The sequence below is a fragment of the Vespula vulgaris genome, chromosome 19, assembly GCF_905475345.1.
Source record: "Vespula vulgaris chromosome 19, iyVesVulg1.1, whole genome shotgun sequence".
Classification (NCBI taxonomy): Eukaryota; Metazoa; Arthropoda; class Insecta; order Hymenoptera; family Vespidae; genus Vespula; species Vespula vulgaris.
This window is the reverse complement of record NC_066604.1, coordinates 4,280,997-4,290,702: the sequence shown is the minus strand read 5'-3', so window position 1 is coordinate 4,290,702 and position 9,706 is coordinate 4,280,997. Positions and strand designations below refer to the sequence as shown.

Here is a 9,706-nt window from a genome sequence, read left to right as displayed (position 1 = left end):
AAATATATTTTTCAAATGTTTATTATAATTTTATTCATAGATGATATAGATATATAGCACATTAAACCAACTAAATAAATAATTTTTTTAGCCATAGATATATTTTTATTATTAGAAAAATTGAATTCCGACATGGATAAAACTTTTGTTGTACAAGCTTGTGTTCAATGATAGAACGTGTTCATCGAATACATAACATATAAATAAAGGAATGAATAATAAGCACGATAGCACTGTGTGACCGTCTCAGTCTAGCGTATGCATCTTGTCAACGCAGTCAGTAATATCACAAGAGACAAGGTAAACTTATCTGACGGTACTTAATTTTATTTAAATCTAGATACACTTTTATCTCTCATTTAAGAAACCATTTCTCACTAACATAAATATTTACATTTACAGATGCAGAAGTGTAGTTTTATTATGATTTTATTGATTTTATGTAAGTAAATAAATTATTTAAGTTAAAAGCATAACATTCATTTCTAGTTTCTTCTTATTCTTTCTAGTTCCATTTACTTATGGACACTTTGGCTATAGAAAACGAGGTAAATTTAAGTTCATAATTATGTTTATATTTATATAAAAGTGACTTTCTAACATGATTATATAATTGTTCGTTTTGAATTCTTTAGATCAACACATGTGGGCACAACACTTTAAGTTGTGTGCTGGAAAATTACAATCTCCAATAGCATTATCATCTTCTAAATCTATCCCACTGTCCTTTCCTGCTTTGGAAATGATTGGATTTCATAATCCGCTGCCACTTCCTATTACGTTAGAAAATGATGGCCACTCTGGTAATATATATGTAAATATATAATGTAAGCTGTAGAGAAATTTACAACTATTTCTTTGTATTCTTTTTTTTAGTTAAATTAAATATTAACCGTAACATACCGAGAAACCAATTCCCAATACCTTATATATTTGGAGCTATGTTGAAGAAAGACCAAACGTATGAAATGGAAAGTTTACATTTTCATTGGGGTGCAAAAAATAACAGAGGATCTGAGCATACGTTTAATAATGTTAGGTAGTAGATAATTTACGATTCTTTTTACAAATATATTATTTATAAATAATATTATTACAGATACCCGATGGAAATGCATATAATTCACAGAAATGCAGCTTATCCTAACTTGTCTCATGCCCTGAATTATCAAGATGGTATTTCTGTATTAGGAATATTTTTTCAAGTAAGAAGAATTTATTTATATTACTTTGTATATAGTGAAAACGATCATATTTTATCACAAGATTATATTTAGTTACAGGAACAAGATAACGAAAATCTTAATCCGATATTGAACATCTTAAGTGATATAAAGTGGGTAAATAAAACAAAACAGATGAACAATTCAATTGCTTTGTCTTCTTTAATACCGAAATATACAGATACTTTTTACACTTATAAAGGATCGTTAACGTCACCACCGTGCAATGAAGTAGTAACTTGGATTATTTTTTCAATGCCAGTAAAAATCTCATTTCGACAGGTACAATCATATGCTACTTAACGTTTTTTTTTTTTTTATTCGTATTTTCTTTTTTAAAGAATAATAATATATTTCGTTAGATGAACAAATTTAGAACACTATCGAACGGAGAAGGCACACTTGCAGATAATTATCGACAATTACAAGATATTGGTATGAGAAAGGTATTTGTTAGACGGCTTGACCTACTTTCTGTATTAAAAAAAAATATGTCGAGTGTTGATTTCATCGATCCAAATTTCTGGTTTTGGCATTAATTACTAAATATTATTATTTTATCATCATCATCATCGTCGTCGTCGTCGTCGTCGTCGTCGTCGTCGTCGTCGACACTTACCGAATAATATTAGTAAAATTTATCGGCTGTTGGAGAGGACATTTTTTCCAATTCATTTGAAATTACTTTGAAATGTTCTTCAACTTGTTGTAAACTTTTCATTACTTTAGGATTTTCTGAATATATATCTCTGACCTTTTTTATAACTCCTTGTAATGCTAATTTAGCACTACCTAGTAATGCTCTTTTAGATCTCGTGTGATCTGTACAATAAGACGAACAACGTAAATACGTCTTCGATAATTTACAGCACAATTGCAGAACGGATAAAGTTGTATTCTCGTTTTGAAAACATTTGGGATCTGATACAGCAGCACGATACGCCTTCTGTAAATATTGTATAGCTTTCTGATCATCAAGGTCAGTTTTTTTAAGCATCGTTAATTCAGAATATAATCTCCAAAGATCTGAATTATTGGTTATACGAGACGTAATTCTGCCAAATAATTGAAGTGTCGGTAGAAGTAACAAGTTTCTACATGATTTGCCATCGGCATCTTTGACGTCGTTTACAATAGCATTCGTTAATATTTCCAAAATCTGTATATCCGAATGCTCGTTTTTTAAGTCTAAAATGCGATTGTAGCATCTTATTACCTGTAATAAATGAATGCTTAATATGAAACATTTTACACTATGGTTATTTATAGTAGAAAGAAGAATGGAAGAATCATTCTTTAATATTATTTAATGGGTTACATATTATTCCGCGTACTTCTAAAAATTGTCCCAAATCAATGCAAACGGCCATTAAATTATCCCAAACTTCCCAACGATCGTGATTACACTTAATCGCCTCGTAAAGGACTTTCCATGCTCTGTATTTATCACCTAATTTTATATATGCCTTTGCTAAATTGTTCCACGCCTCGAAGGTCTAAAATTGATGTTAAAGAAGAATATATGATATATTGGAAGAGCAATCATTGTCCAACTATAAGTTAGATGCTTCAAATTATGCAAATGCAATGTTTTAAGAAAATTAGAGTTTATTTTACAAACGGTTTGTTCTAAAGCACAATATCGTCGATATGCCATTGCCGCTAATTTCCAATTCTCCGTTTGCAATGCTGCAAAGCCAAGTTTCAACCATACGTCCTCTTGGATATTATTTAATTCAACCGATAACTGTAAGTGTGGTATAGCTTCGGCATACTAAAACACGCTATAATAAATGAGGAGGTAATCTTTCAGAAAACAGATATATCGTTTTTTGCTTACATACATCTTTTTTTGCAAAATAAAAGAATCCCCAATGCCTTTGTGCACGACTACTTTTCTCTTCCGATAATTTCCATGCTGTTTTATAATGCTCTACATCGTCAGTTGCATCACCCAACAAACACCATAATTTAATTGTTGCTTTTTTAGCAATCTCTTGGCGTATGATCTCTGCAGCCTATGCAGTTAAAACATGTTTCTTATTACAATTATTAAAATGCTAATACTATTTAAAAATATTTCACATTATACTGACGACAATCCTACTTTGTGTTTCAATTCCAGTATGTTATAACAAATAATAACATCGTCCCAAAGTTTCAACTTGATAAACAAGTCTAAAGCTCCTTTCACCAATCCAAGACTAAGCATGATATTAGCCAAAATTTCTTCTAACAACCATACAGGCTTCATTCCACTGGCAAAAAATATGTCTAATCTTTCGGCCATTGTGACTTTACAATCATTCATTTCTTTTAATAAATATTCAGCTTGTAACATTGATCGCTCTACAGTTCTTTTGTCATTAGCTTCATAAATGCATCGATAATAAAGAGCTGTCCTTTTTAATGACCAATTTTTCGTATTATCGATTACTCTCTGTAAACAAACAAATTTTTTTTCACTACCTTCCGTATAACAGCGATAAGCGTTTGAAAATACCCACAGTTACATATGGACTAATCTCTTCGTCTGTAAGTTTATCTCTTGGCTGAGATAACTGCAGCTGAGTACTACAAAAGAAACAGAATATAATTTTATGACGTGCGTGTGTGCTTCACGTTATTATAAGGAATATATTGCAAAATCTGTTTATATAGAAAAAAAATAAATATCCGTACTGTCTTGCTAAAACAATGGCTTCTTCCAATGCTCCTAATCCAATTTCATCCTGAAATTCAGAAAACTGAATACGTTCCAGTCTTAAATCGTCATTTAGATCTAAAGACTTTGGTAAGTTCTCGCAACTTCTTGTCTCGAATGTGTCTTCTTTGTCTAGATTTACTTTTAAAAATAATTGTGGTTTCTCTTCTTCTTGATATTTCGTTCGCTTTCCCATAGCACCTTGCAATTCCATTCTCACTTGAGCAATATTTTCAACATGTGTCAAATATTTTTCTGAACATTCTATTCTTTTATAGTACAAATAAAACTGTGCAACTTCAAGATTAAATAGAGCTTCCAAAAAATTAGATTGTAAAATATCTAAAGTACCGATATTTGCTATTAATATTTCCGTTTCTTCAAATATCGTTCCCGAAGATTCCTCTAATATAAACTGATGTAGTAGATTGGTTCTAAATAACCACCATACACAACTTTTATAACTGTTTTGCATATACTCATTTAAGAATATTATTTTAGATAGGTAAAGAAATTCTGGCTTTTTAACATTCTCATTACATTCATCGTGTAGGGATAAATAGTTCAGTGCTTCTTCTCTTTTAACCGATAATAATTCAATGCCTTCGTCATCTGTAATAGGGCCTGTCCAATTACATTCGATAAAGTAAAACAAAGATGCTATACTTAGACATAACCATTCATAGCTGCCCATTGTATCTGTTTTTATATTATTATATATGATTTCTTGTAAATCATCTCTGCTACAAAGCAATTCAAGTAGTTTGGCAGATGCTAATTCAAACATCACATCCTTGTATCGTCCTGCTAATATTTTGCGTATAATAACTACACTGCAAGCTAAAAGAAAAATGATATTCAGATAAAATACTTTTTTGATGCGCCATAGACAAATTACAGAGTTACCTTCGTCTTACCTTCGTCTACGACGTTTGTCAAGAGTTGAATTTCTATTTTCTTATCAATTATTTCTGTAGATTCATCCATAATTCTTCTGCAGATTAATAATTTGCATATGTACCGATAATATTCAATGCACACAGATTTACTAACCAAATGAGATATTTGAAAATTCTATTAAATAAAGAATTTTATACATAAATATACATACACATATTTAATATTAAATTTATTTAACGATCACGATCATCATCGATATTTGTTATGTTAAAAAACCATCGTGAGAACGCACGTGGTGAGAAAATCACTTGGAATTATTCACCGAATTTATTCTGAATTGAAAATTGAATTAAACTCGATGAAAGAAAAGTAAATGAAATTCAAAGTTAATTAATTGTTGACAATTATCGTATGTCAAGATCATAGATTTTAATTCATTGTTCGTTTTATTCTAAATATCGTGTCGCGTAAAATTACCGTCGTATGTTCGTTTGCTGGTTGGTCGTGTCTACTATTTGGCGCAGGTCATCATACAAGAGATACAAATCATTGGTCAGTCGTCTGGTTGGTCCAGTTTGCTTAGAATTCAACTATGAACGAAACATAGTAAGAAATTTTATTCGGACATTCATGAAGGTACACAAAACGTTTATTTCTGTTTAAATAGAGAATAAGTTGATAAGCTATAGAAAGATTACTAACAGTTCAATTAACCCTCAACTCGTCAAAATAATCATGGATGCCATCAATTCAGGATTCCTCGAATTGATCACATCTTATAAACATTGGGTACAATCTAATCCACAATTACTGGCAGATTTGGAGAGTACAGTAAGATGTTTCTCTTACTTTACAGCTGGTATTAAATTTAAAAGTCTATTTATATTTCTCATTTTCGTTGTGGGCATTTTTCTTTCCTGGCATATCTTTTTTTATAGGTCGATTTAACAATTCTACATTGGCATCGGAACTTATTTATTCCATACCAAATTTAATTGAATTGTTTAATGATTTATTGATATCAAGTGGCAAGTATATGAATTTGAAAATACCAAAATTGCAGTTAAACATTAAAATCTGGTTAACCGTGTTGGAGTATACAGAAGCTTTATTTGAAGTAACCGCGCATAGAATCTGGGGAAAGTCAGGGAAATGGCTCATTATTGCGATTATACAAATATTTAAGTAAGCTTGCTTATTATTATAATCAGCTAATAAAATTGTACGATAAAGTAATTTATATTCTTTTGATTTATAGGGCTGTAATGAGACTATGCTTGATATTTGTCTACAAAGAAAATCTAGTGAAAAGTCCTTCCATTAAGCCACTAAATAGAAATAAAGTAAATATATGCGATAAAGATGTTAAAATGAGAGAAGGATTTCAGTTGAAACGAAGTGGTATCGTAGTCAGAAGTATTAGAACCTCTAGATCTGTACAAACAAGGGTCTGGGCACCTATACCATCTATGAGGGATGAGAATGAGAATGTTGATAACGCTTTTATATCTAAACGGATGTTGAAATTAGCAGAGGTCGAATATAATTATCTTTTATCATTACATCAAACAATGTTCCAAAATTTCTTCTTTTTTTCTTTTCAGACTTTTTATATAATAAAACCATTGATTCATCTTGGTTGTTTATCTGCAACCGGAAAAGCGAATTGGCAACCATGGTTTTTGTCTTTAATCATTGATTTATCTAGGTAGCAAAGAATTTTTAATCAAAGAATATCAACATGGAAGAAGAACAATAAAAGTATGAAATAATCTTTTTTCCAGTTTACAGATATTTAATCATTACGGAAAGGCAGCTGCGCTTAACAAAGAAGAATGGAAAGAAATTTATCAAAGAAGATTAGGTATACTACTATATATCTTACGTTCACCTTTTTATGACAATTACAGTCGTCTTAAAATAATAGCAATACTGAAAATTTTGTCTGCAAAAGTGCCTTTGGCTAAACTTTTAACAGAACCAATAGAAAAATATTTACCACATTGGCAACAGATGTATTTTTATATGTGGTCCCGTTAAAAAATATCGTAAATATGACAATAGGAATGCATAAGAAATCTTGAAGTCATATAAAGTGCCTTGCAAATACATAAATAGTTCTTCCAGAATATTAGTAAATCAAATTGTATCTCAAGCAAAAAAATCTATTATTGATATTATAATTTTGTATGTAGAAAATCTCTAGAATAACCATTTAATTTACATTCCATGTTTATTTCTATCTTGTATTAATTTTTTATAATACACGTGCAATATAGATACAATCTGATATCCAATTCAAAAGAAAGATTTGATTATTTAAGTTATATATTTATATATTTATTAATTCTTTTGTAATTATTTTAATCTGCGTATCGTGTTACATACGCACATATGTATGTCTGTGCGCGCGTGTGTGTGTATATATATGGTATCTATCTCTTTTTTTTATAATTGATATAAAATATTATTCATAAATTTAATTTTATATTAATAAAATATATTCAAATTGTGTGATGGTATAAATTACAGGATAATAAAATATAATTAATATTATATATGAAGAACCTTTTTTCCATGGAAAGTAATGATTCTTAAGTATAATCATCATATATAAGCCATTAAAATATAGTACAATCACATATTTCAAAGCTGGCTGTTAGTCTTGTGTTTTAATGGTATACTTTAGGAAACGTAAGGTTGTGCTCCTCACATCTGTTCAAAACAATAAATAAAAAACAACAGAAGATTAGATATATAAGAATAATTCTAATTTCAAAATATGAGACAATTTAGATGAATTTTATAAAATTTTATAGTAAATTAATAAAATCTAATTTATTAAAGCTAATCTTTAACTAATTTTTTAAAGAAAATAACACTTTTGAAATGTACAAAAAGCTAAATAGTATAATAGATATATTTGCAAATGTCCAAGCAGAATGTTTAATTGAAATCATATATTTTGATTTCATAAGATCAAAATATTTTTAGTATACTATTTTATCGCTTAGAAAATATTTTTTTTAATAACAATGCGTATTAAGATATAGACACAAAGTCTTGGAGAAGAGGACAGCTCTGCTATAATTTTATTTACATTATTCTATGATACACAATATAAAATTAGGAAATATATATTAAAGAAAATAATTGTCTTTCATAAGTTATGTAGCAGTATTAAGCAAGCCATCTTTTTTTTCATTCAGAATTCTTGCTTTGCTATATGTAATATATTAATAATAGTAAATATACAACTTCACAAATAATAACACATATAGAATATTATATACAAGCAGAATATATAGAAAAGCTATTGAAAAATATAAAGTATTAATATATCAGTATCGGATTGTATATTTCTCTATTTATCGACTAAATATGTTATTTGCATTTCTTTGCATCTTTGGTATAATAACATTTGAAAATATCTTACATTCATACATATAATATATACTGTTTACATTAAATAAAATTAATTCATGTCATATGATGTAATTTATGTAACACATCAATTATAATAAATAAATTATATCTTAATTGTATCTATCTTATAGGTATAATCAAGAATTCTAATTTTTCCTTCTTATGTCTTGCATATAAATAGATGAAATGAAAGATATGAAGAAAAATTAAAGTACATTAGAGAAAAATGAATAAGTATATTACAAATATGTCTAATTTTTTCATGCATAATGATAATCATAGACATTACAAAACGATAAATCAATTTGGAGAGAGAAGATTCATCACAGTATATGCTAATATAAAATGAATATATTAATACTATTGCAAAATTGTTATCATAAAATGTGTTAACTTATTATCGTTTAAAAAGTAACGTTTTATTTAAAAAAAAAAATGGTGAAATTATGCAAAAATTTCATCCTGCATACCAAGATGTTCCAAAAAAATGCCCATTGGTGTCCTTGCCAAGCCAATACCTTCAATTTTATTAGCAAGTTTGTTTTTAATGTTTCTTAATCTCAGAGAAGCATGTACAAATATAACTGTAACAAATTATTAGTTAATTAGCCAATATCGTAACGATAGTTAAATTAATAACATTGTAATATTTTAATTTACCTGTGAATGGTAATAAAATGCCAAGTAGAAAAACTAGGAGAGATCCTAATGTATAAGTTGCAAAGCATGCTGCCAATATTATACCAATTATGCCTACACCTGGATAATGTTGCTTAAATTGATGTATTAATCTTCCTTCGGTAGAAACATAAGCGAATCCTCCCAAGATTACTGTCATTGCTATCATACCGACGAACATTTTTACAGGATGAATTAATCTGCAAAAATAATGTTTCCAATATTACATAGTATAACATTAACTGTATATTCAGATAAGAGTAAAGATTACTATGGGATATAGATGTATGTGTATGTGTCTGTGTATGTGCGTGTGTGCCTTCGCGTATATGTCCCATGTTGTATATGACAGAGAAAAATATGAACTTGATACTTACCCTACAATGAGAAAAATAATCACAAACATGGAAAAATAATTTGTTTGATAATAAAGCAAATTATTTACTACTCTGTTGCCCCATTTATCGAGATCTTTAAAATTTGGTATTTGAAAACGAGCATATTCCAATAAAAAGTCATCCAAACGTCGAAGAGGTGGTAATTCAAAATTAGAATCGGTTTTAGTTTTATCCATTGTAACTTTACTCTTATTCTCTTACTATTGCAGCTAAAAAAGCCTCCAGAGATTAATAATGTTTCACTTAATTTCGCTACTTTGCTCTTACGTAGCTCTATATTTTTGGACGATGACGTTTTTCAGAAAAAATCAAGGGTAATAAATTGTATACAAGAGATATCTCAGAGTTAGTTGCAGATCCTATAGATGCGCTAGTGT

The 9,706-nt window shown here is 28.9% G+C and overlaps 4 protein-coding genes across 7 annotated transcripts; 2 read left to right on the top strand and 2 right to left on the bottom strand.

Moving 5' to 3' along the window:
- The first annotated feature begins 151 nt into the window (after positions 1-151).
- Positions 152-2,467, top strand: LOC127070708 (carbonic anhydrase-like). 2 transcript variants are annotated; one of them, XM_051009008.1, is made up of 8 exons: positions 152-300; positions 403-442; positions 510-548; positions 636-803; positions 877-1,039; positions 1,100-1,205; positions 1,278-1,505; positions 1,586-2,467. In XM_051009008.1, the coding sequence occupies exons 1-8, from the start codon at positions 259-261 to the stop codon at positions 1,760-1,762; spliced, it is 963 nt and encodes a 320-aa protein (XP_050864965.1). In that variant the 5' UTR covers positions 152-258; the 3' UTR covers positions 1,763-2,467. The 2 variants fall into 2 exon arrangements, with proteins under 2 accessions (XP_050864965.1, XP_050864966.1); XM_051009009.1 differs by having other exon boundaries at positions 199-316.
- Positions 1,362-5,443, bottom strand: LOC127070697 (tetratricopeptide repeat protein 27). Of its 2 annotated transcripts, none has more exons than XM_051008990.1 (9): positions 5,305-5,443; positions 4,845-5,001; positions 3,906-4,767; positions 3,731-3,797; positions 3,331-3,663; positions 3,068-3,241; positions 2,845-2,997; positions 2,558-2,719; positions 1,362-2,439 (listed from the first exon to the last, which is right to left on the bottom strand). In XM_051008990.1, the coding sequence occupies exons 2-9, from the start codon at positions 4,912-4,914 to the stop codon at positions 1,852-1,854; spliced, it is 2,409 nt and encodes an 802-aa protein (XP_050864947.1). In that variant the 5' UTR covers positions 4,915-5,001; positions 5,305-5,443; the 3' UTR covers positions 1,362-1,851. The 2 variants fall into 2 exon arrangements, with proteins under 2 accessions (XP_050864947.1, XP_050864950.1); XM_051008993.1 differs by lacking the exon at positions 5,305-5,443 and adding an exon at positions 5,039-5,281 and having other exon boundaries at positions 4,845-4,921.
- A 70-nt stretch (positions 5,444-5,513) lies between these two features.
- Positions 5,514-7,256, top strand: LOC127070707 (peroxisomal membrane protein PEX16). The gene is made up of 5 exons (XM_051009007.1): positions 5,514-5,686; positions 5,766-6,012; positions 6,086-6,362; positions 6,432-6,535; positions 6,612-7,256. Exons 1-5 carry the CDS (start codon positions 5,563-5,565, stop codon positions 6,865-6,867), a joined length of 1,008 nt encoding a protein of 335 aa, XP_050864964.1. The 5' UTR covers positions 5,514-5,562; the 3' UTR covers positions 6,868-7,256.
- Positions 7,257-7,338: 82 nt separating this feature from the next.
- On the bottom strand, positions 7,339-9,703 carry LOC127070715 (PRA1 family protein 3). Of its 2 annotated transcripts, XM_051009022.1 has the most exons (4): positions 9,309-9,703; positions 8,914-9,131; positions 8,724-8,837; positions 7,339-7,542 (listed from the first exon to the last, which is right to left on the bottom strand). In XM_051009022.1, the coding sequence occupies exons 1-4, from the start codon at positions 9,503-9,505 to the stop codon at positions 7,487-7,489; spliced, it is 585 nt and encodes a 194-aa protein (XP_050864979.1). In that variant the 5' UTR covers positions 9,506-9,703; the 3' UTR covers positions 7,339-7,486. The 2 variants fall into 2 exon arrangements, with proteins under 2 accessions (XP_050864979.1, XP_050864980.1); XM_051009023.1 differs by lacking the exon at positions 7,339-7,542 and having other exon boundaries at positions 7,889-8,837; positions 9,309-9,696.
- Positions 9,704-9,706: the final 3 nt, after the last annotated feature.